Raw genomic sequence first — 25,914 nt, forward strand, 5'->3', positions numbered from 1 at the left:
CCTTCCTTCCTTCCTTCCTTCCTTCCTTCCTTCCTTCCTTCCTTCCTGTTTCTTTCATTTTTTGCTTTTTTGTTTTGATTGTTTTAAGACAGGGTTCAAACAGTCCTGGAACTCTTTTTTAGACCAGGCTGGCCTCTGCCTTCCAAGATCAGCCTGTCCCTGCTTCCCAAGTGTTGGGATTAAAGGTATGCATGACCACCACTCAGCAACCATCTCCTCGTCCCCGCTACTCCCCTACCCCCTGAGATAGGGCTTCACTGTGTAGCCCTGGTTATCCTGGCACTCTGTAGACCAGGCTGGTCTTAAACTCACAGAGATCCACCTGCAACTGCCTCCTGAGTGCTGGGATCAAAGGTGAGCACCACTACCATCTGACCATCTCTTTTTCTTTTTTAAAAAATTATTTATTTTTTGTTTTTTATTGTTTAATTTTGTTTAGATTGGTTATTTTATCTAAAAATCATTTTATAATAGTAGATCCATAATTTATGCACACACATGACAAAGATAATTCTGCAATGACTTGGAAATCTAGTTCAATTGAATTACGCAGTTTCATCCTTCAGTACGTCTTCTTAAGTAAGCTTATTTATAGCATATGAAAGTTAAATAATTTACATCTTGTACAAAATTACAAAAGGTCTCCTGTGCCATGAATGATGTTCCCATCTCCTTAATGAGAAAGTTTTCTGGGCTGTGGATGATGCTCAGTGATAGAACATTGCTTTATGCTCTAGTGTGAATTCAATCCCCAGATTAAAGAGAGATGAGGAGGGGGAGAGGGAGGAAGAGGGTGGGCAGAGAGGAAATAAAGAGAGAAATATGAAGGGAAAGTAAAGCATAAAAAATGAAGTATAGGTAAAGAAAATGTACATGATTAAAACTTTCGAGGTTTGCTTCTTATATATTCTACAAGAGTATGGAAAAATATAAGAAGTGTTATTTTGGTTTATTTAATTAAGTTCCTTTTCTAGTAGTCATGATGCCGGCATGAGGAGGGAAGAGTAATAGACTAGACCCAGTATCAGTGCCAGCACTGGGAAGCAGTTCTGGCAAGCGTTGGGCTGCCTGAAGGCAGTGGTGATCCCCTGTTTGTCCTGTCAGTCTATCTGATCTCCAAATGAATTGCTTCTGATAACAGCTAAGTAAATGCAGAACAGATCCGCTGGACCTTCTTAAATAAGACTCCTTGCTTTCATCTCCCAGTTCACAAAAGCAGATAAACTTACTTTTTAGAGGTTTTAATGCAATGATCTATGTTTTATCTTGCCTGGTTTGAGGCAGCATTTATTTAGCCCTAAATTCTTCCCAAGTCTCTTTGTAAGGAGAAACGTATGAAAAAAAGATATTGAGGGCTTCCTTCTTGTTTAAAATTAATAGTACATGTTTTCTTTTTTTAATTATTTATTTTTATTTCATGTGCATTGGTGTTTTGCCTGTAAGTATGTCTGTGTGAGGGTGTCATATCCCCTGCAACTGTAGTTATAGTTTTGAGCAGACATGTGGGTGCTGGGAATTGAACCCAGATCCTCTGGAAGATCCTTTGGGGATTGAACCCAGATCCTCTTAACTTCTGAGCCATCTCTCCAGTCCCCCATCTCTTATTTTTAATACTAGGAGTTCAGTTGCCAGGCAATGAAGGAATTCCAGTAAAGCACTGTTGCTAATAGGTTATAATGAGTCATAGCCTTCGAGAAAGGACTAAATACAAAATATATTTTAAAATTCTTATCAATTAATATTTTAAAAGAAACTTAATTAAAAAGTTGGCAAAAGATTTGAACATCATGGGGCTGGAAAGATGGCTCAGTGGTTAAGAGCACTGACTGCTGTTCAAGAGGTCCTGAGTTCAATTCCCAGCACCTCCATGGTGGCTCATGACCATCTGTAATGAGATCTGATTCTCTCATCTGGTGTGTGTGAAGACACAGCACATATACACATTACACAAATAAATAAATAAATATGAATATCACACACCCTACAAAATAGATGACTCATGATGGTAAATAAAGTAAGTCAGTCACAATAGACTTATAGTTTTCATTTGTATAGAATACTTAAGAGAGACAATTTCATAGAGACAGAGTACAAGTTAGTTATTCTACAGCTGGGCAAAACAGAGAGCGACTGCTATGGGATTTGAGGGAAGGAGTTATTAAGTGTTCTGAAATTGTGTGTGTAATTTAAATTTAATTTGGATGGTAAATTCTATTACTGTAAGTCTGGTCACCAAGTATGTAAAGATACTCATGACTATTAGGCACTGGGGAAATGTAGAATAAAGCCATAACGGGTATTACACATGCCCATTAGGATAGCTGCTACCATGTTGATAAGGATACAGAGTAACTGAAATTCCCACATCGCTGGTGGGTATGAAAAATGATTTTTGGAAAACAATTTAATAATTTCTTATAAAATCAAATATACACCTAAAACACCAATAATAACAATAAACAATTTTACTTCTGTATATTCTCTCAAGAAAAATACTATCATGTCCATAAGAAGACTTGAATAAAAACACTCACAGAAGTTTTACTCATAATATTAAAACAATTGGAGAATAAATCCTGGGAAGACGATCACACTCTGGTTAAGTACATAAAACAAAATATTTATCAGTAAAATAAACAGACTAGTGTTACACATAGCACAGATGAATCTCACAAATGCTACGGTGGGCTGAAGAATCCAGGCACTAAAGAGTCCACACTACACGAGTCTATAAATGAACAGGGCTTGCTGAGGATTGAGGGGAAAGCTGCAGAAAGGAGTAATGCAGAGGGAGAATGACTGAAAGAGAACTTTCTGTGATGGAAATATTCTCCAAGCTGTGGTGGCCATATAGGTATATACATTTGTCATGATGCATCCAGCAATACAAGTATAGCTAAAATCCAGCCCGCCAAGGAGACATAAAACAATGTCTACTCCTTCTGCTGAGGTCCCAACAGAGGCATAATTACACCAAAGTTCAGTTGAAGGAGCCAATACATTTCTTGGGCTTCTTTACAAAGCCTAGGTGAGAGTTACTTAGGTGGGTGTGGGCACTCCTCCCCAACCATCTAATACCACTGAGGGCTTCCCTGCGGCTGCATGGAGGGATGAGTACAGTTGACTGTACATAAATTGTGTATCATAAGGTTGATTTGGAAAAAAATGGCTACAAGAGCAACTAAATAATCTAACCACATGAAATATATGGTTAGTGTTTAACAATAATCTTTAAAAAGAAAAAAATGTGCGTTATTTCTTCAAAATTTGGTCTATGAGGATTTTTGTGGTTGAGAACAGGGTTTCATACAGTCTAAGGTGGCCTCAAATTTGCTATATACTTGAGGGTAGTCTTGAACTTTCGATCCACCTGCCTCTACTTGCTAGGTGCTATGATCATAAGAATGAGCCAGCATCTCCAGTGCTATGAGGCCTGGAGATCCACTTCAGGCCTTCGTGAAATCCAGGCAAATGCTGTTCAACTGAGCTACATCCTTAGACCCCTCATTTTTGTCTGTCTTTACTTTTCTTAGAAATACTGAAACAGGAAACATTTTTCTTTTCCCTGACTATGCCACATTTAAGAGAGAAGCTTAAGAACGATTAACGCCTGTCCTCAGCCTGTGAGCACTACGTCCTGAGTAAGCCTTGAGTGAACAATCTGTTTAAAGTGGGAACTAATGAGAGGCCCGGCTAGTTACTGCCATATGAGAATGTGAGGCCAGTCTGTTGGGTACCAACAATAAGCAGCCCACAGAGGAGTGTCTAAGGTCTTCCACATTTTAAGAATTGTTAAGAAAGAATCTGAAGCTCTTTGAAAGTCAAGAATGAACACAGAGGTGAACATGGCTTTTCCAGTGTTGACAATTTGCAAACCCTGAAGCTTTTTGGAGACAATCTTCTTCTCAAATAATTAGAAACTGCTAATTTATTTTGCTTTCCTGACTATTCTCATCTATAGTTATTTTTCTAGACATCCCTACTCTAACAACTTGGCTATGGGGTCTATAAACAGGTATTGCTTCTTTTGGTTGTTGTTGTTTTGAGACAGGGTTTCTCTGTGTAGCCCTGGCTGTCCCGCAACTTGCTCTGTAGACCAGACTGGCCTCAGATTCATACAGATCCACCTGCCTCTGCCTCCTGTGTGCTGGGATTAAATGCATTCACCACCACTGCCTGACTAGTAGCTTCTTCAATTAAACTACTGTAATAATTCTAGTGGAGTAAGAATGGTTTCTTCTAACCTCAAATTTGCTGCTTCTGATACTTCATACAGTCCTAGATATACATGACATTTGAAGCCCCCATAGACATTTGAAGACCCTATAAAAGTTTTCTTCTGTTTATTTTTCTTACATTATGTCTTAAACTCTTCTATTATTTTTATTTTTGAAATTAAAATGCAATTACATCATTATCCCCCTCTAAGTACATAGATACAATCTTCTCAGTCCATATAATTTTACATCTGTGTATATGATTGCATGGCTGACCACTTGGTATTGTAGAACCAGCTGGGGGAAGAAGCTCTTCCCTGTTTCTCTTGCCTCCAGCACTCCTTAGTTCCTGAGTTCTCTGTGCAGGGTTGAGGCCCCAGAAGACTCCTCCTTCCGTGTTAGCATGCTACTGCTGTCATCCTTTTTCAGGTCTTGTTTAAGCAGCCATGTTGATAATACTTCATGGACAGTTTCTCTCAGGTTTCTTGGAGTTAGAGTCTCACAGAAAACTTCTTGTTTCTCTGGTTCTTATATGATCTCTGTCATGTCCCATGCCCTCCCACTGTGATCCCTGAGGCTTAGACATCTTAGGTGAGCTGGTTGGGACTGGGCACCTACCATGCAGTCACCTGTCCTCTTTGCACAGCAGTGGGGTTCTGTAATGGTCAAAGAGACTTCCTCTGATGAGGGCTGGTCCTCCAACGCCCTTATTGAACCATGAATCCTTTAAGACTGGAATGGACTCCCATGTGTTTGCTGTACTCTATCCTTCTTCCTCCCATTCTCTGAGCCTTCATTCTTCCAGAACACTGTGCTAATCCGAGTCTCGATTCCTTATCTCCTTAGGCCAGTTTCCAAATGATGATAATACCTAAAGCTCACTTTTAAAATATTTAGGTAATATCTAGGTAGTACTTAAAGTTCACTTCTATTTACTTTCAATAACAAACTGCTTTTCTCAAACTAAGCTTTTCAAATCCTTTACAACAGAAACTTACTACTTATTGTAGAAACTAATTTTTAAAGTATGCACATATATCTATTATTGAAATGGCTAGAAAATTTTAAAGTAAGTATAAAATGTTAGGCAGAATAGGATTTTAGGGTTAGTTAATAAAACTGCCATATTTTTTTCTAAGAAAGTAGAGCCCAGGAAGGTCTAAAGTCATAAGCTGGCAGAACGGAGGCATACTGGGAATGTTAAGCCTTAGTTACCAGTTTCCTAATCACCGAGGAGAAACCAAGTATTGGCCATCTCACATGAGTGGTCACACAAGTTCACTTTCTATTCTACACTTACACTCCAGCTGAAGTACTCTTGTAGGCAGAAAGATCTCCAGCTTAGTATCCTGAGAAGACAGACCATTATGACACAAATACGCCTTCAGATGCTCCAAAGTTTCGGCCATTACTGGATTTAGTCTTGCCTGTCTCCACCCCTTTACTTTTGCAGGGTTAATCACAAGGCTGTCTCCTTTGATAGAAAAGATGCTCCTCAGATCTGCGAGTGAATACTGACTGCTGGGCTCTTGAAGTCTTGGAACTTGAAAACAAAAAAACACAGGGAAAATTAATGAAAAACAATAAGCAGACTCAGATTGGACTTTCTTAATGAAATATATTTCACACAGTAGGAAATGGTGAAATTCCAAGTTATATCTGGTTTATTGTTCTCAAAGTTTTAATATTTGTATAAATCCACATTAGTTTAACAGTTTAACAATAGAAATCACATAAATAAATTTTTTTTCTTCTTCTCTTTTTTTTTTTCCTTTGAGGCAGAGTTTCCTACAGCACAGGCTGTCCCGAACTTTCAATGTGGCTGTGAATGACTGAGCACTGACCCCCTGCCTACACCTTCAGAGCTCTGGTATCTACAGGTGTGTGCAACATACCCAGTTCATGCAGTGCTGGGGGCTGAACCCAGCTCTATCAACTAAAGTACTTCCCCAGCCCTCAGAGAATTTATTTAATCTTTGGGACTACTAAGAAGTTAAAAATCCCTACAAATTTAGTAGTAAAAGAAATTGCATTTTGATTGTTTATAAAAATTACTTAACTAATATACTTGATAAGATTTGGAAGAACAGAAGATTTATTAAATTATAAATTCTAACTCACTATAGCAAGCCTAAACAAGACATAATTGCCCAGATTTTAGGGTGATGTCATCTTAGGCATCGTAGTACAGATATTACTATGTCGGCACTTTTAGCCTAAATAGGTGAAATCATAACATACAGAAGAAATGGAGTAGCACAATTACTTAACATTACTGTCTGCGTTATAGGCTCCACTCAAAATTAATAGTATAAATTTTAAAAATATAACTTTGAAATGATGCTTTTATTTACAACACTAATAATAACTAAAACAGTTAAGTATTAGTATTAATGTTAGCAATTACCAAAAACATAACATTGTACTAAATATTTTCTGTGCATCATTTCTAAGTAATCCATGGAAGAACCCTATGAGGTAGATATTATTTTAGTAGTTTTATTAATTTATGACTAGTAAACAAAGAACTGAGTATATTTAGAAGAAAATATTTAATCACTGATTCATTATCACAGACAAGAAAATGAGTATCTGTGCCTGAAGGCAGGAGAATTAACAGCTCAAGACCATAGCTGGCTGTCCTAGACTTGCTCTGTAGACCAGGCTGGCCTCAACCTCACAGAAATTTGTCTGCCTCTTTGTCCCAAGTGCTGAGATTAAAGGCATATGCCGCCACCACCACCTGGCTTGTATATGTCTTTGTATAGATATACTTTTTAGAAAATATATATCATCATTATTGTTCTCATTGTATAAAGAGAGTGTCTTGGAAGGGTTTATTCAACTCAAAATTAGGTCATTTAATTACAAATGGATTTTGTTAAAGGCTTTAAATCATCCTTCTTAGAAAGCTTGAAAAATGGAAAACCTTAACATTACTTTTCACATTACTAGAACAGACTAAGAAATACAAAGTATTACATATATACATTAATAAGTATATTGTTAGATCGTCTGTTTTCTCTTTCATAGATAAGAACTATGAGAAAATCAGCAAGACTGAGACCTTGTTTATATAATGAGTCTCTAAAAGACAACTGGACTTGGTGTGACGTTACATATTCTGTGTTATGGTCACATCTGTACTCTTTTCATTCTATTTGCCACTCAGTAGCAAGCATTCTGTACCTGTAAGCAAGAATGACACCCAAGAGTTTCTGCAGCTTCCCAGTTGCCACAACATACAATATTTATTAGCTGATTCTCCAGAGCTAAGCAAATTACTGTAAAAGAAGAATCACAGTTTAATTCATTAATAGTATTGGCTGTTTTGTATAACCAAATTTTAGGAAACGTACTTTTTCAAGATTTTTACATGTAAATGCAAGTAAAAATAAACTTTACCTTGTAAATGTATAAACTGAAGTAGATCTGAATAAATTAAATTTTGAATACCTTTTCCTTCTCTTAAAGATCTGGCATGAGCTGGGTAATATTGGCACACACCTTTAAACCCAGCACTCAGGAGGCAGAGGCAGGCGGATCTCCTAGTTCAAGGTCAGCCTGGTCTACAGAGTGATTTCCAGGACAGCCAAGGCTGCATGGGGAAACCTTGAAAAAAACAAAAGAAAAAAAGATTTTTTTATTAATAAATTTCTCAATCCTGTTTGCATAAAAGTTGTGATGTTCAATCTTTACCATTAATGTGATTGGGCTCAGAACCACCTAAGAGATCAGTGAGGCACAGTGAGTGTGTACAGCCAGGGTATATCAGTGAGGCACAGTGAGTGTGTACAGCCAGGGTATATCAGTGAGGGCATTTCCATCAACTAAGGGCTGTGTGGGTGGTACAATCCCATGGCTGGGATCAAAGGAAAGGACAAAAGGAGAGAACGAGAAAGCAAATGAGCTTTAGCTTCCCTGTCTCTGCTTCTCTGACAACCATGGACTGAAGAGCTGTTCTTTGCCGTATGCTCCTACCTCTATAATGATGGTAGCACACGGGCCAAGAAAGGATGGACTAAACAAACCCTTGAAACCTGAAATAAGGTAAATCCTTCCTCACTTAAGCTGTTTCAGTCAGATATCCGGCTGTAGCCATGACAATGGTTGATCACTGGTAGCTACTTGTAACCAGGTTTACAGTGAAATTTGGGATTAAAAAGCAGAGTAGGAGGATGGAAAAAACATGCACTTTGGCTAGAAAAGGGTTAAATTTCTAGATAATGAAGATGGGGCTGTTATAGGGATCAGCAGCACTGAAGAGAAGCAAAGCACTTTGCACCATTCCCGTAAGAAAAATACCTGTGGCATCTCAGGAATCGGATCCATATAACAGGCTCTAAGGTGTAAAACTCATCTGACAGACTTCCCTTTGAGAAGTGAGTGACGGGGCACCTTGCTCCCACAGGGCCATCAAGGGAAATGGTTTCATTAGTTCAAGTTCCTGGTTACCAGGCACGGCTAGAGCCATGTTGTTAGAAGGCCCAACTATGCTTTAACTGGCAGCAGACATTGGCATCTTTACATGATGCTGGATCTCCAGGCATACGGAGTACAAAACTTATGGTTTCATGCAGACTTCAACCCACAGTTTTAAAAGAAGACCTGGAAGGCCAGGTCATGTGTAACAAACAGGATTTCCTTCATGGAGCCTCTGAGCACATGATCAGTGAGCGTGAAGCTGTAGTGAAAACCTTGGGATGCTGGAGTTGCCAGGCGTATGGAACATCTACTAAGGAATATCAGAGGCAATGAGAGGAGCAAACATAAGACAGAGCAATCCTGTTGTCAACTTAACACAGGTTAAAGACATCTGAGGACTGGGAACCTCAATTAAGAGAATATTTCCTTAAGATGGGGCTTTAGAGGGGCTGGAGAGATGGCTCAGTGGTTAAGAGCACTGACTGCTCTTCCAGAGGATCTGAGTTCAATTCCCAGCAACCACATGGTGACTCACAATCATCTGTAATGGGATCTGATGCCCTCTACTGGTGTGTCTAAAGACAGGTACAGTATACTCATATACATAAAATAATTTTTTTTAAAAAAAATGGAGCATTAGGCAAGCCTGTAAGACATTTTAAAATTAATGACTGATGGGGGTAGAGGGCAGCCCATTGTGGGTGGTGCCATCCCTGGGCTGGTGGTCCTGGGTTCTATAACAAGCTACAGGAAGCAAGGCAGTAAGCAGCACCCCTCCATGGCCTGTGCATCAGCTCCTGCCTCCTGGTTCCTGCCTTGCTTGAGTGGAGAAATTGCCTCCATGATACAGACAAGGTTGTAGGGCATTTTTAAAATTAGTGATTGAAGGAGAAAGGGCCCAGCCCATTGTGGATGGGCCTGGGCTGGTGGTCCTAGGTTCTATAAGAAAGCTGGCTGAGCAAGCCAGTGAGCAGCACCTCTTCACGGCCTCTGCATCAGCTCCTGCCTCCCGTTTCTGCCCTCACTACTCTTGATGATGATCTGTCATATGACACTGTGAGTTAAATAAGCCTCCCCTTCGCCTCCACAAAAAAATCTTAACATTTTCTTAAGCTTTATAATTAAGGCACATTTTTTTAAAACACAGGTAACTCATGTAGCCTAGGTTGGTCTGAAATGCATGACTTTACTGCTCAAACGACCAAATGCTGGGATTACAGCAATAATCCCAATATTTAGACTTAAAAACGTTTTTTTAAATGGGAATTTTAAAGATGTTAGTCATGGAAGCCAGATGGAAATGACTTATCTCTTGATGTGATGTGTAACTTTCAGTTGTTTTGAATGACTCTAGGTCCATTAACTGTTTTAAAAGGCATTCTGTTCTAACTGCCAAACCATAATGCACCAGGCAAGAAGACTTGTTTCATAAATTCTCATTAGCAATTTGAGTTACAACATTAAACAGAAAATAGATTAAAGAGCTACTACAGGTGACGGAGACATAGTTTAGAGGTTTGGAGCACTGACTGCTCTTCCAGAGGACCCAGGTTCAATTCCCAGCACCCACATGGCAGCTCACAACTGTCTATAAATCCAGGATCCAACACCCTCACACAGACATACTTGCAAGCAAAAAAACACCAATGCATATTAAAAAAATAAAAAATTAAAAAGAGTTATTATGGTTAATATTTGAATGCTAACTGAAATTTAAGATTATGCAAATGTATGCTGACTTCTGTTTCTGATTGCCAACCTGCCTCCTCAGACAGATTAGGATATACAGAGTAAATAAGAGAGTAAAAGGGCCTAATAAAGACTAATTGTGTCCTGCAAATAAAAACCTTCCTCTTTAGCAGAGGGACTAAAGTATTAAAGCACATGTGACTGCATTCGAATGCCATGTTTTTCCAGAGCTCATCCATGCTACACACATGCCATGCTCATGGTTGAGTTTTACATAGCATAAAACTGCACCACAAATGCAAATACTACTTAAACAGAATGTGAAGATATACTTAGGGCACTCAGCACAGGCTCCTCTGTGTCTCATTTAGACACCAGACAGACCATTAAAGATGTGTACAGAACCTGTGATGAGTTCTGAGTCCTTGGGTGCAACTACCTGAAGCTACCCTACAGCAGCCTGCTCAGCAAGAGCAGTCTAGGACTCATTCATAAGGACCTTGCAGGCATGCCTGTAATTCTCCTGGAGGTGTGTGATTTAGGACACATTAAGTTCCAGTTTGTGTGGAAATGAAGACTGTACTGACTAAGTTTCTAGTCTTGTGACTTGAATACGAAGCAAAATTGAGTGGCTTTATTCCAAGATAATAGACTAACATCTTGGAAAACACCACATTTATGTATGCTACATAATAAAAGACAGCATCCAAAGCTACCTCAGACTCTGTCAGCAGTCATGCATGCTGGCTTACTAAGATAGGCCATTTTGGCCTTTAATCCCAGCACTTGGAAGGCAGAGGCAGGTGGCTGAGTTTGATGCCAGCCTGGTCTATGTGATGGTTTGTATATGCTTGGCCCAGGGAGTGGCACTACTAGAAGGTGTGGTCCTGTTGGAGTAGGTGTATCACTATGGGTGTGGGCTTTAAGACCCTCATCCTAGCTGCTTGGAAGTCAGTCTTCCACCAGCAGCCTTCAGATGAAGATACAGAACTCTCAGCTGTCTGCACCATGACTGCCTAGATGATATCAGGCTCCCACCTTGATAATGGATTGAACCTCTGAATCCATATGCCAGCCCCAATTAAATCATGTCCTTTATAAGACTTGCCTTGGTCATGGTGTCTGTTCACAGCAGTAAAACCCTAAGTAAGACAATCTACATAGAGAAACTTTGTCTCAAAAACAAAACAAAAAATATACAATTTTTGGTCAAACTAAAACATGGTGATTTAAATGCCTTGTAGTATCAATTCTGACACCACAGACAATTCTGTGCAATAACAATGGGTATTGAACAGATTTAGGAATCAATCCTACTTCTATAGATCTGGTATTGTCAATATTGGGGCAATAATGACAAAGGTAAGCAAGGTCAAAGGACATACCCTGATAGAAATGGATTAGGATTTCCTGGGCTGCTCTGGGAAATAAGCTGATGAGTACAGTGTTCTGGAACCTTACCTACTCCTGCCCACAAGTAGATACTCAGCATTACAGAGAAACAGACTGAAGCGCAAACCAACTAAGACCAAGTGATGGAGCCTGGTAACTTTAATGCAGAGCTTTAAACCACTTATTCTGGGGTGCACTGTGACTTTCCAAATTCATATCTTGAAACCTTAATTTCAGAATATGAGAAAATGACTGTGTTTGGAGATAAAATCTTTTAATAAAGAAATAATTAGGTAAAGGAAGTTATTAGAGTACTTTTTAATCCTACAAGACCAAAACCAACACAGCAAACGCTTTATTCAGTAGCTTCTGGGACTATCAGAAAATAAGACTTATTGTTCATGCCATCCAGTCTGTGGTATTTGTTATGGAACTAATCCACACAACGTGCCTTACATGGCAGTGAGTGCCATTGGCAACTGTTCAGAGGCAATTTCCTAATCATTTTATTCCTGTGTCAGGACCTTAAAACCTTTAATTTATTTACTTTTAATAAGCAATATTAATGATAACTTTTGTAGTAATACTTTTAATAGTGATATCACATTCAAAATTCTAAAAGTTACTCTAAAAGATTATATTGAGAAAAAATATCCTACCATATTGCCATATTACCTAGTTCCTTTCTAGGCAAAGTCAGCCATATGTGTGTTTCTTGTATCACTGTCTAACAATAAATAGTCTATGAAAAACCACATATGTGTGGATATATATTCACATCCTCTCTCCATCTGCTTATAATACACATTATATAGTCTCACATTTTTTCAAAAGAATTTCTTAGAAGCTGTCTTTAAATGGAGATATTTCATTGAAAACTGCTTGTCCTGAACTTTAGTTCTAGATATAATCCGTACTTACATTTGACATGCAGCAGAAAACGGGAATGTGTGAAATCCTGCGTATACTGAACTCGCTGAAGAACGCTGCCTTGGTAAGCTTAGATGGGTTGGTGGCATTTCTAGTTCTCCTGAGATATATGGAAATTAAAGTTATATTATACTGTATAAGATAAGATTTATAGCTCTTGTAAATAATTATTTAGTTTGGTCAATTTATTGCAACAAAGTTTTTGTATTAGAATTTAATACAGTGTGTTTTATCATATCCACCTTTTTCCCTAACTCCTCACAGATCCACACCCCCATCCCTACTTTGTGTCCCCTCCCCCTTTTTGTCACAAAATTCAATTTGTGCTGTTTATGTAGCTTTTGATGTGGCAACAAAATATGTCAGTAAGAAGATAAAACATGTCAGTATGATTTGGAGGTGGGGCTAGGGAGACAGCTCAATTAGTAAAGCATCAGAACCTTAGTTCAGTCCCAGAGCCCATATAAAAGCTGGGCATGAGGGCATGCTCTTGAAATCCCAACCTACCCTTTATCCATGAGCCCAGAGTTCCAGGGAGAGATCCTATCTCAGAAAACAAAGTGGAAGGCTCCTGAGGAACAATGCCTGAGGTTGACCTCTGGCTTCCACTAATATATACGGGTGCATACATAGGATACATACACAACATAAGAAATTTAGATTCCTTGAGATACAAAATAGCAGTCCTAAATTTATTATATGTGTGTGTGTGTGTGTGTGTGTGTGTGTGTGTGTGTGTAAGTGTACACATCATAAACACATACACACAAATTTATCACTTGGTATTTCAATGCAACAGTGGTGACTTTAAAAAACTACTGTGATGACTGAGCTTTACTGAGCTTGCTATGTAAGATAAATCCTAAGAGCTTTGTGTATAAGGAGAGTTTTAATCCTGTAGGCTTATGCTGTCAGCATTTAGGAGACAGCACTATTTTATTTCCATAGTAAATGTTGATGATATTAGGGAAATGGAAGAATAATTCAGTGAGTCAGGACTCTAAATGTCCTTGTCAGAATTATAAATTAACAGAATGGGCCTGAAAAATAGTCAGCTATAATTTAAGACTATGTGTGGGTAAGGGTATATATGCATGCACACAAGGGTGGAGACCAGAAGTCTTACATCCTTACTCCTCCATATATTTTGGTGCCAGATCTGTCACTGAACCTAGGCTGGCTACAGGGGATGGCACCTAGGTACTCATTCTTCTGTGGCAAACACTTTACTGACCAACCCACCTACCAAGCCCCAAGATTTGCATTTTAATTTTACCATTATTTCCTACACTCATCCTCTCAAATATAACTCTACTGTGCATGTGACCCACCTTTGTTGCTGACAATATTCTCATAGAGCAAATATAAAGGGCAGAAAAGGAGAGATGACAAGAAGGATCATAAGGATGGAGTTTTGAACGCAAAGACCGATTGATTCACAGTAGACTGTAAATGCAAGTGTAGTGTGCGTCTGCATCCTATAGGTAACCCCTGCGGAGTCAATGACAGGCGAACTCTCTACCTGGCTCACTGCACTCTGGTTCACATAGGCTTGCAAGAGTTAAGTTTTCTGTGGAGTTGCATTTTATATCCTCAGTATCAAATTCTCGCTTGGAAGTAAGATCTGAAAGGAAATAGAAGAAACTCTATCAACAAAGTACCATTAAAGTCATGTATATTCTGAAAAAAAAGCTGACATAATAGGTAATATCTACTGTCCAATGCATATTCCCTTCACTCTTCATCTATCAATTAAAACCACCAAAAAATATAAAAATGCAAAAATCAGCAAAATGATTGAAAGCTAAAATGGGGTAGGTAAGAACATGAACACTTTGAAAATCCTAATCTTCCAGCCATAAATGCTGACTTGTTACTCTACTGAGGTAGAATTCTACTTGTGGTTCTGCAGATTAAAACCAAGCCTTAGGTATGCTGGGCACTCTGCCACTGAATCACACCTACTGGCACTGTGTTAATGGTTATTTCTTTTGCCAGTTGCCTGGCATAATGTGCCTATGACTTTATTATTGTTGCTACTATGTACATGTTTCTGTCTATGTATGTGCATGTGCCTGCACATATGTGCGTGTAGAAACTAGCGGTCAATGTTGGGGATCTTCCTCAGTCACCTTCTACATTATTTTTCAGACACAGTCTCTCACTGAACCCCCAGCTCACTGATTTGACTTAGGCAGACAGGCTAGCAAGCCCCAGGCTCCCTCCCATCTCAGTCCTCTCAGCACTAGACTCACAGGCATGCACATGCATGTTTGGCCTTCAGTGAGTGCTGAGGGTCAAACTCAGGTCTTCCTGCTTGTGTTGCACTCCATACTGACCTGGCTCTCTCTCACCCTTATTACTTACTATTCTTTTTTTTTTTTCCCCCTTTTTGGTTTTTCGAGACAGGGTTTCTCTGTGTAAGCCTGGCTGTCCTGGAACTCACTCTGTAGACCAGGCTGGCCTTGAACTCAGAAATCCGCCTGCCTCTGCCTCCCAAGTGCTGGGATTAAAGGCGTTTACTATTCATTTTTAACTTCATACTTTGTAACACACAACTCTTACAAACAACTCTTATATACACATTAATTCCTTGGGTGTAACACAGATTTTCTATTTTGCTTATAAAATTATTATTTATCTTATAATCAGTATGTACATTTAGAAGAGTTCTTTCCCCTACATATTTTCATTAAGTTGACCATGAGTCCTATAGCTGGTGGGTTTTTAGACTGTCAGAAGGAGAAAGTACCCAGAGAACTGGAAGTAACTGGCCCTGAGGCCCATGATTAATAAAGCAGCTGGAAAGTGACTTTAAGAAAGGAGAGAGCAACAGAGAAGCCCTAAACTCTCTCTATACACTCTGTCTAGATCTTTAACTCCTGAACTATGTTTGCTGTGCTGTCCATGAAGAACTCTTAAGACTAAAAACACTTAACAGAGACTTCAACTTATTCCTGATATAGGGGTGAAAGAGTTTGTAAATTTTGAGCCAAGCCAAGAACTTACTGTGAAATAAATAAAAATCAGCTCTCATTAGTGGCATATAGCTGAATTTAAACAACAGTCACAGAAGGAAGACACAACTAGCTGATCCTCAAATGTAAAGGCTTCTTAAGACACAAAGAACAGGATGTCCGCTATCGCCATCTCTGTCCACCACAGCACTAAAAGTTCCAATAGAACAGTGAGGCAATGAAGAGAAATAAAAGGTATCCAAACTGGAAAGGGGGTAGTCAAATCATGTCTGTTTGCAGATATTGTGATATTGTACATAAATGCAAGGCTCTGACAAAATAAAATCTGAAATAAAGAAATTCAATAAATTTTCAGGATAAAAAATTATACTAGTCTGTTGTGTTTCAATATGCTACTCATGAACTGTCTGTCAGGTCCAAAAGAAACAAGTCAATGGCTAACTGTGGTGCCTAGGAGCATACTGAGAATGCACGCTGGCCTCCAGGCTCTCTGAGCATCATGAGTACCTGGTAGAGTCCCTGATGGCATTCTGGCTCTTCTCACCCTGCCCTCTACTCTGAACTCCACTCAAGGGCTTCTTTTCTCCAGCTTCTCATTCCTATATAACCCACCTCTTGGTCCTCTCTGTCTTTGTCCACTCTCCTCTCTGTCTCTCCACATTCTCCTCCCTCCTTCCCTCCCTCCCTCTCTCTCCCTCCCTCCCTTCCTTTTCCCCTCTCCTTTCTCACTCTCCACCCCACCACCATGGCCCAGTTCAGTCTGCTAGCCATGTTCAGTCTACTACTTTCTTTTCCTACTCTGGACTCTTTCAGATGCCTCTGGCTGTTCTCTCCTTCATATCTAAAATAAAAACCTTCTCCTCAGCCATACCTTGGAGTGGTTATGTCCTCATTTTATATATGATCCAAAAATCCTCATATACTGTGACTAGAAATGTGAATTAGTACAGTCAAAATGGAGCTAGTATAAACACAGTCTGGTAAGTCTGCTGCTGGCATATCTACCCAAAACAAACACAAACATTATCTCAGAGCAATAACTACACATCCATGTACCCTGAAGCATTATTCACTGAAGATAAAAATTTGGAAATACCCTGAGTCACACATACAGAAAAACAACCAAATTAAAAGCAAAGTATCCAAACCAAAGAGCCAAAGACAATACATAAATGGCCATAAAGTACATGAAAACCTACCCAGGAAAGTCAAATCCCACTCTCATGAGCTACCACTTCAAGGACACTAGGCCAGGTATTTCAAATGCCTGATAACAAGTTTTAAAGAGGAGGCTAGTAATCAGAACCCTAAAAACATTGCAAGCACTCAGGAACACATTCTGGCAGCTCCTCAGGAAGTTAAGCATGGAGCTCCCAAGATGCAGCAATTCTCCCCTCACACACATCCTGAGAGGAAAGGAAATGCATGTGTGTGGACATGTCAGCTAGCAGAAGAGACAGGGGACTAGAAATAAACCCACACAGCTACAGCCACCTCATTATTTGACAAAAGCATTGAAACATACATAAAAACAAACAAACAAACAAACAAATACCCCAGCCTCTTTAAAATCAGCTGAGAAATCTGGATATCCATAAACACAAGATTGAAACAAGGCCCATCTCTCTCATTCAGCATAAAAGTTAACTCGAAATGGACCAAATCCTGTAATATAAAACTGGAGCCAATTTTCTTTCCTCTCCTCTAGCCAAGCAAGATGCCCAAAGGAAAGAAGACTGAAAAGAAGCAAAAAAAAAATATGCTTCACCACCAGGAAGGCAGTTTGAAAAAAGTCTTAATAACTTTGGCATTTAACAGCTCTTCCAGCTCCAAAGAGATCTCACCCACTTCATAAAACGGCCCTGACAGCATCAGGCTTCAGGGGTAAAGAGCCATTCTCTCTAAGCTGCTCAAAGTACTTCCTGTCATTCATCAGTTCACCCAGGCCCTGGACCATCAAACAGCTTGCCCACATGGACATCCCAGGGACAAAGCAATAGAAGCAAAGGTCTTCATTGAGAAGAAAGTTGCTGGCAAAGGGGACATCCTAATTAAGAGACCGGTTACTTGTCCTTCAAGCAGTCATCACCTTGGTGGAGAACAAGAAGGCTCAGCTGGTGGTGACTGCCCATGATGTAGAACTCATTGAGCTGTTGGTTTTCCTGCTTGCCCTGTGTCTAAAGATGGAGGTGCCGTATTGTATCATCAAGGGAAAGACCAGGCTGGTCCACAGGAAGACATGCACTGCTGTTGCCTTCACACAGGTTAACTCGGAAGACAAAGTTGCTCTGGCCAAGCTGGTGGAAGCTATTAGGACCAAATACAATGACAGATACTGTGAGATCTGCCACCACTGGGAAGGCAACGTCCTGGGTCCTAAGTCTAGAAGAACTCATCACTAAACTGGGCTAAATATACACTGATAAGTTTTCTGTACATAAATATAATTACAAAATTAAAAAAAGAATTATTAAAGTACAGTTAGAGGAAGGAAATTTTAAAAGGTAAGAAACCCATGTGACATGACAGCAGGAGTAGGGCAGGGCACTGGAGGTGACGGGGGAGGACCAACCAAAAATTTTTAGGAAAAGCATAGGATAAAACCCATTAATAAGTTAAATCAAAAATGATAAAAATCACAAAAACTTCTAAATAAATATTTAGCAAGTTTATAACACTAAAGCATATAAATAATTTAAATGTCTGTCAACAGATGTACCATGGGTAAATAAAATGTGAGAAAACATCCCATCTCTACAGTGGGATATTATTTGGTTGTAAAAATCAATGAAGCACTGATACATCCTATAATATAAGTAAGTTTGAAAAATTATGGTAAGTGAAAGAGACTGGTCACAGGAAGACCACATGTTGTATGGTTGGTTGTATTTTACTGAATTCCAGAATAATCAAATCTAAGTTGGATCCCAGGAATGTAGCTCTGTGGTAGAATATCTGCCTAGCACACAAAGGCCCTGACTTAAAATCTAATACCAGAAAAAAAGTGATAATGGGACAAGAGTCTAACGGCAATGACCCTAAGACTTCATCTGGTAACTCAGAACATCTCTTTAAAGTATTTTAGTAAATAAGAACCTCAATAACAAGTAGGGGTTTTTTGTTTTGTTTTGTTTTGTTTTGTTATTTTTTGAGACACGGTTTCTCTGTACAACTGCCCTGGCTATCCTAAAACTTGCTTTGTAGACTAGAATAGACTTGAACTCACAGAGATCTGCATGCCTCTGCCTCCCAAGTGCTGAGACTAAAGGCATGCACCACCACGTCTGGCACAAGTAGTTTTAAAAGGAACACATTTCTAGTGAACTCTCACCTCTTTTGAAACGTTCACTTTCATCTTCAGAGTCCATTATTTTCGGTATCGAGTTTAATGGCTCCTTCAGTTTTGATGGTGGTAGAATGAGAATTTCTTGTTTGAGATTTGTAGATATCAAAGATTTACACCCAGAAGAAAAAACTGATGGCTGAAATAATATAACATTTAAAAATTATTATGGAATATTTCCAAGTAAATAGATCTAATTCCTAAATGGATATGTTTGTTTAAATGGCACACTAAAATTTAAACTTAAGTTGTATTCTGTCTTATACTGCTATACAGTTTTTCAAAACATAGAGGTTTTTGAGTCAAAAATAGGTTTCTTTTACAAGCAATGCCTTTCTTTCTTTCTTTCTTTTTTTTTTTTTGTTTTTTTGAGACAAAGCAATGCCTTTCTTGAGTTATCTTTTTAATAATTTCCATTACCTTGCTGACATACAGTATCTCTAAATATGTTTATATCTTCTTTTGGATAACAAAATAAATTTTAGAAATTATAAATGAAAAAGAATTACCATAGAAAATGAGAGATAGAAAAGTAGCACAAGCTGAATAGGTGTGACAGAATAGAGCTCATCTCTACTGCACGCCATGTGATGTGAGGAAATAGAGTTCATGTCTACCATACCCCATGGGCTGTATATTTCTCTCACCCTCACAGACAATATCCCTCAACATGTAAGATTGCACTACTGAGAATTAACAAAAAAAGGGAGACTGGATGAAGTCAGGAATTCAATAAGCAAATTAATATCTTTACCAAGCTGCTCACACTTTATCTGAAAGGAAACCCTTGAAGTGCCTTTACTGCCTTGTGTATATATCCTCTAAAAGTATTAAGAAATCCTCAAAATATAAAATGTTTCAGTTGTCCACAAACCATTATATGTATATTTAAATTAGAATTCTAATAGGATTTAGCTTATAATTTTTAAACTTAACTACTTAAATTTCTATACCAAGTATACTGATTAAAATTACTAAAAGAAGTTTGAAAATTCTCTGTAATTTAATTGGCCCACTAGGCCAATTAAATCAGGACATAACTCAGTAAGATTCAACTTCAACCTCAGCTATGATTGACACTCATTATTTAGAAGTAAACTTGGCTCTATAATTGACACATACTCAACCTCGTATCAAAAATTTTCACATGATAGTTGTAAACAGTTAAAGTAAACTAAGATTTATAAAGCTTTGCTTTCTCTCTCTCTTTTTTTTTTTTTGTTTTTTGTTTTTTGTTTCTCTGTGTAGTCCTGGCTGTCCTGGAACTCACTCTGTAGACCAGGCCGGCCCTGAGCTCAGAAATCCACCTGCCTCTGCCTCTGCCTCCCAAGTGCTGGGATTAAAGGCGTGCGCCACCAATGCCCGGCCACTTATTTCTATAAATACATTACTGAAAGGAAGTGTTAAAATTCTATTGACACATACTAGTTTCTTCTTACAAAAGGTCTCCTCAGCCATATGGAAATCTCTCACAAAAGGTTCCGAACGTTCTTGAACAGAGAAACACTCCCTTAAATCAAAAATCAAACAAGATTAATTTATGCTTACAAAAAAATTTAACAAGCATTACCAATCAAAACACGCAAAGCCATCTCATGAGATGAAGCAATAAAACCCTTACCCCCAGCATCTAAACCTGTGGCTGTACAAAGAATGTTCTCTTGTATAAAAGCAGCTACGTATCAAGAATTACATACGTGAAATTATCCTTTCCAGAGAGCTCTTCTTTGAAATCTAAAAACGGATCCTTCACCAGATAGAGCTTTAGTCTGCTCAAGAGGCTGTCCACAGTTGGTAGATGATTCTCCATTGCTTTATTCATAAAAATAATTTCTTCATCAATAAGCAATCCTGAAAAGAAAGGAATTAAAAAATGTAATAGTTGTACCAGAGATCTAGACATGGAATATTAACAGATTCTTCAAACACACTGAAATCATTAAGTTCTCTACTATATTATGTATATAAAACACAGAATGTGGTACCCAGACAAAAGGAAAATCTCAATAAAATATAGTATTATTTAGCACATGGAAACAAAGACAAATGTTCTGAAAGAGTTGCATTATAATGACATATACTTTATCAATAAAGACTGGCTTAATCAATTGAGGGAAGAATTTTCTTCCTTAAAATATCACCAAAAGTTTGAAGAAATAAAAATACTGGGCTCTGGCCGAGTTTGGTTTTCTGTTCTCTGCATCATTTAATCTGTAAGGACATATAATGAATGGATATGATCTAGAAAGCATACATATGAAATCACAGAATTCATCATTATAAAGTTAATCATACAATGCTGATACACAGTTAATTATAGTGAAAACTGTATACTGGAACATCTACTTGGAAGGTATGATATATTTTACATATTAAAAACACCACTGAGCTGGGCAGTGGTGGTGCACGCCTTTAATCCCAGCACTTGGGAGGCAGAGGCAGGCGGATTTCTGAGTTTGAGGCCAGCCTGGTCTACAGAGTGAGTTCCAGGACAGCCAGGGCTATACAGAGAAACCCTGTCTTGAAAAGAAAAAACAAACAAACAAACAAACAAAAAAACAAACACTGCTGGTAGTATTAACTGTGAACATAAAATTTCCTTTCTACCCTAACCTTCTATGTTTGGGTTACTTTAGAATCTTGGCTATTTGTATGAGTTTCTAAGTCTAGGATGGAAACATTAAACTGGACCCCCTCTTCAATAAATTTCTCAGTGAAGAGATAAAGGAAAATGCATGCTTAGAGAAAGAAGCACTCAGAAAGCCAACGTCTCCAACATGAAAGCCTCTTTGAGTGTGGAGAATGGACAGATCTCTCGTTCTGAACAGAAGTCAGTTAAGTGGGGCAGTCGGTTTTAGGAGAGGAACAGTATGCAGTTTTCAGGTAGTGATGTCTCTCACAGCTGACTACATAAGTGATATGCATGCACCTAATCAATATCTTACAGAAGACAAGCAGCTGAGAGCATCCCTTGCCTGTGCCAAATACAGGTAGCGAAGAAAAACTTGAGATACAAAGTAGCCTCTCAGGTGACCATCAAAATTTTAAGTTCCTGCCAATCTCAGGGCTTATCTGAGAAAATTAAGGGTGGTTTATTCATGCCATCCGCCCATTCTGCAAATACCAACAAAGTTATACTAAGAGTGAAACGGCATTGGTTTATAGCCCATCTCCTTGTTACACTTTAAAACACAAGCTCTCAGCCTGTCATCCCAAATAAAGCCATATTCTGATATTTGTACTGCAGGGGGACATCGTATGTCACTTACGCAGTCTTGTTTTCCAAGCATCCTTATACCCTTTCACTCCCTGTAAGTTAACTACCGTTTTGGATGCAGCCACTAGAGGTCAGCAAGTCTCCACAACCAACGCTGTTAGACAAAGGCTGTTTCACAAGGGGCGGTCCCTTCCTATACAAGTCCAGCGATTGTTTATTGCCTGGAGTTCTTACTCCACAGCAAGCATGTGTGCTCACACTGGATTACTCTATGGTAGACAAATGATAAGCAGGAAATGCAAAGTGGTTAGTTATGAAAGAAGCAGGAAAAAGAGGCTTGGTGACAGGAAATTTTACAAGAGTGGACTCCTGTCCACTTAGGAAACCCAAGTTAAGCAGATGAAAGCAGTGTGAGTTCCTTAAGATATGTGTATATATTATGAAAGCAATCATTTCTTAATGGAAACTGTTGAGGATCTTGAACAACAACAAAAACAACAACCCAAATTAAATATTAAATAAAAGGCAAGACAACCGATTCCCCACCCCCAGCCAGGAAAAGTAACCTAAACTTTTTTTTTTTTTTTTTTTTTTTTTTGGTTTTTCAAGCCAGGGTTTCTCTGTGTAGCACTGGCTGTCCTGGAACTCACTCTGTAGATCAGGCTGGCCTCAAACTCAGAAATCCACCTGCCTCTGCCTCCCAAGTGCTGGGATTAAAGGCGTATGCCACCACTGCCCGGCTCTATCTCCAAGATTAACCTCAGTGAAAGAACAGAAACACTCTGCCCAGTGTAGAAGAGACCCTCCTCCTGGATACCTGCACAAGATAGTCTCCTGTGGCTGCTTTTGGATCAAAATGGAGAACTCATGGCATGCTTCCTGCCATGATGATAATGGACTGAACCTCTCAACCTGTAAGCCAGCCCCAATTAAACAGTTTCCTTTATAAGAGGTGCCTTGGTCACGGTGTCTTTTCTAATGAAAACTCAAACTAAGACAATATATAACTACAAAAAAATAGATAACAAAGATAATACAGTGATATCTATGATGCAAGACACAAATGGAAAATAAGTATTATTTTCTCTTAGTTAATTGATTTTTTTCATCAATGGCTTACAGGTACCTAAGAATAATAACAGCTTTATGTGTATAACCTATCAATTTTTTAATAAATATCCCTATATACACATATAACATAATATAAATAAATATTTCATCTCTAAAAAATTTTACAAGTAGTTTTGATAATAAATCAAGAAAAAGAAATTATAAAAGAAAACTAAAACCATAATCTACCCTTAAGTCTCAATGACAATTTTCCCCAAACTACATCATATAAAACAGCAGTAAAGTAACCTAGCTATAGTAATTTTTTTTTTTTTCCTCTATGTAGCCGTGGCCATCCTGGAACTCACTGTGTAGACCAGACTGGTCTTGAACTCACAGAGATCACCTGTCTCTGGAGTTAAAGGTGCTGTATTTAAGGATTACAGTACTCCTGGCTATAGCATTTCTGAAAAAGCAGGAACGATTATTTAACAGGCCTTCAAGTGTTGTCATTAAACACAGAATGGGCCGTTGTAATACAAGAAAGCCAGCTCTCAACAACATCTGAAGAACTCGGCCAGCTAGAGAGAAGATCTGGAAAATAGTGTGGATAAAACACAATTTTAGTTAATACTGACAATAACTTCTTAAAATCTTGTGTATTTTTCTTGGCCTAACATGACTGCAACTCAATCTCTGATTTGAGGTTCGCTTTCACATATATTGGGTAAGACTGAGTATCTTTAGGGTGTTTTGAGAAACAACATACAGGCATAACTTTGAATCCAAAACTTAATTTCCTGCAATACTTCTGTTATCACAAGATCTGGACCCAGAGCCGACGACATTATAGGAACATGCTGGAACACACCAGGATCAAATCTGTATAGGTTATTTTGAGTTTCAGCAAACTTAAACTAAAAGAAATCCACTTGTGAAAAACATATTAACACAAAATAGAAACTTTAGCATGGAAAAAGTCAGACTTGCAATCATGTGGGCAGATACTCTTAATAAAGTAAAGATACTTATAATACAACTAAGCAAAAGCTTACAGACATGAAGTTGTGTATATTAGCAGGATTAGTTGGAAATATTTTATTATTCCTACCTTGGTGCTCCACCTTCACTCCCGAGTAGTATGATGAGCACTTGATAGGAAAAAAGTCTTCTATGTAGTTCTTACTGGAGAACAACTTGTCATTCTCTACTCCAGGTGGAGAGTTTGGATTGGAACTTGGAACAATTTCCTCAAACGTACCATTAATCATCATTCCTGTAATTGTCCTTCTGCAATATAAAAGTACTGATTTTGTCTGTATCTATATTAAAACATTTTTATTAATAAACAGTATGTGTTTATCCTGGAAAATTTGCCAAATTCCAGTGGACACTAAGAAAAACAATATGTGGCCCCACCACTTGAAAGGAATGCAAAATTACTCAAATTCATCAAGAATTTTAAACAGAATTATACAATATTCACATACATAGTATTCCATAACATTTTTTTTCTGCTGAGCTGTGGATAATGGGTCTATTCACATATTCACCATTGACTTTATATTTGTGGAAGAAAATCAGAATTCCATATATCCCTGCTATATTTTGGATCTTACATAACTTCCCAAAGGCCTGTGTGTTAAACGCTTGGTTCACTGAGTGGCACTAGTGGGAGGCGGCAAGCTTATAAAGGATGGGATTGGTTGAGAAGTGTTTGGAACTCTGAGCATGTTCTTAAATGGGAGAGTGGGGCTCTGGCCCTTTCTGTTCCCCTTCTGCTTCTGGTCCATGAGCTGAGTACCATTGCTCCACCATGTGTTCTTGCCATTGTGTGCTGGCTCACCACAGGCCCAAATCAATTGATTATGTCTAGAAACTCCAAAATTGCAGACCAAAATAAATCTTTTTTAACTTAATTACTTCAATTACCCAGTTAAACTGATTGAAAGCTACCATATTTAATAAACTGTCATTTATTTAGCCAGTTCTCCCTTACTGGAAGTCTATATTTTTGTGACTGTTATTATGAACAATAATGCAAGGACCATTTATAAATGCTTATTTAATCATTTTCTAAAAATGTATTTCCTAAAAACAAGAAATTTTGGAGAAGTTAGACAGATTTATTTTTATTTATTTATTTGCAACTTTTGTTACTGATTGCAAAACTTCCATTGCATTTTATATTCAACGCCTGTTTTTCAGTATCACACAGATCTTCCCCTCCTAATTTGCTTTATTCTAGCCCCCAGGCCCAAGCAGGAACCCTCTGGGAACCCACAGGACACTCCAAAATTCCAAATCTTCACCTGTCCCTCAGTTCCCCCAAACCCAGTGCCACAGTTTTATCCCCAGCCCTTAGCAGGTCACCTGCTGCACCCAGCCTCCAACTCGAGCAGGCCCTCCCTGGGGCTCTCAAGCCACTCAGGCCAGGGAGCAAGCAGGCTGACTGCAGATCTTTACCTCTCCCTCCATTCCTCCAAGTCCAATCCCTCAGTGTCAGCCCTAGATCTGCAGACCACCTGTTGTGGCCTCTCCTGTCCCCGTTCCCCGAGGACTACGTAGATCCTGTGGAACTCTGATTTCCCACTTCTTGCAGACCCCTCAGCCCTACTCCCTCCTATCCCATCCACATTGCTGAGTGTCACCTCTTGACATCTAGAAACATAG

At 38.7% G+C, this 25,914-nt stretch overlaps 1 protein-coding gene across 1 annotated transcript in view; it reads right to left on the reverse strand.

Annotated features, from left to right (window-relative positions):
* The window catches only part of Shoc1 (shortage in chiasmata 1), a 63,149-nt gene that overhangs the window by 30,522 nt on the left and 6,713 nt on the right, over window positions 1-25,914 (reverse strand). Inside the window, exons 2-9 of the mRNA XM_028779871.1 lie at window positions 24,353-24,531; window positions 20,672-20,825; window positions 20,389-20,484; window positions 18,963-19,117; window positions 14,176-14,277; window positions 12,645-12,753; window positions 7,407-7,501; window positions 5,518-5,760 (exon numbers count right to left, since the gene is read on the reverse strand). Coding sequence (XP_028635704.1) covers window positions 5,518-5,760; window positions 7,407-7,501; window positions 12,645-12,753; window positions 14,176-14,277; window positions 18,963-19,117; window positions 20,389-20,484; window positions 20,672-20,825; window positions 24,353-24,531 — 1,133 coding nt within the window. The remainder of the gene's footprint in view (window positions 1-5,517; window positions 5,761-7,406; window positions 7,502-12,644; window positions 12,754-14,175; window positions 14,278-18,962; window positions 19,118-20,388; window positions 20,485-20,671; window positions 20,826-24,352; window positions 24,532-25,914) is intronic.

This window comes from Grammomys surdaster, unplaced genomic scaffold (assembly GCF_004785775.1).
Source record: "Grammomys surdaster isolate TR1022 unplaced genomic scaffold, NIH_TR_1.0 363, whole genome shotgun sequence".
In the NCBI taxonomy this organism is placed as follows: domain Eukaryota; kingdom Metazoa; phylum Chordata; class Mammalia; order Rodentia; family Muridae; genus Grammomys; species Grammomys surdaster.